The sequence below is a fragment of the Buceros rhinoceros genome, unplaced genomic scaffold, assembly GCF_000710305.1.
Source record: "Buceros rhinoceros silvestris isolate BGI_N320 unplaced genomic scaffold, ASM71030v1 scaffold44747, whole genome shotgun sequence".
NCBI classification, from domain to species: domain Eukaryota; kingdom Metazoa; phylum Chordata; class Aves; order Bucerotiformes; family Bucerotidae; genus Buceros; species Buceros rhinoceros.
Window position 1 is genome coordinate 9,349 of NW_010421239.1, and position 322 is coordinate 9,670.

Below are 322 nucleotides of genomic sequence, written 5' to 3' on the forward strand. Positions count from 1 at the left end.
CCTCCTCTGCGGGATCTACATAGAGATTGCTGTTTTGCAGCTTGACCTGGAATAGTCTCTTTCCACCAGAGTAGCCATCTGACTTACCTATGTGCTTGGTCATATGCTTACCTGCTGGATTTAATAGCTCAAAAACTGAGGAAGCAACGACTCTGTTGCTGAGAACTATGCCGATTTATCTCGGTCAGCGTGAACGTCGCATACCTTTGATGAAAAATGAATACTGCTGCCTTTGTGCCGTGCTTCCAGTGCGATAAGAAAATACACGGTGGTAGAAAGCATTCTGGCTAAAGAGCGGGGTGGGGGGGGGGGGGGGGTCTTT

General features: G+C 48.4%; 1 protein-coding gene across 1 annotated transcript in view; it reads left to right on the forward strand.

The window, feature by feature from the left end:
- Positions 1-249: 249 nt before the first annotated feature.
- Positions 250-322, forward strand: part of LOC104496449 (serine/threonine-protein phosphatase 2A catalytic subunit alpha isoform-like) — a gene marked incomplete at its 5' end in the record, with an annotated part of 5,572 nt that continues 5,499 nt past the window's right edge. Inside the window, one exon of the mRNA XM_010139570.1 lies at positions 250-299. Coding sequence (XP_010137872.1) covers positions 250-299 — 50 coding nt within the window. The remainder of the gene's footprint in view (positions 300-322) is intronic.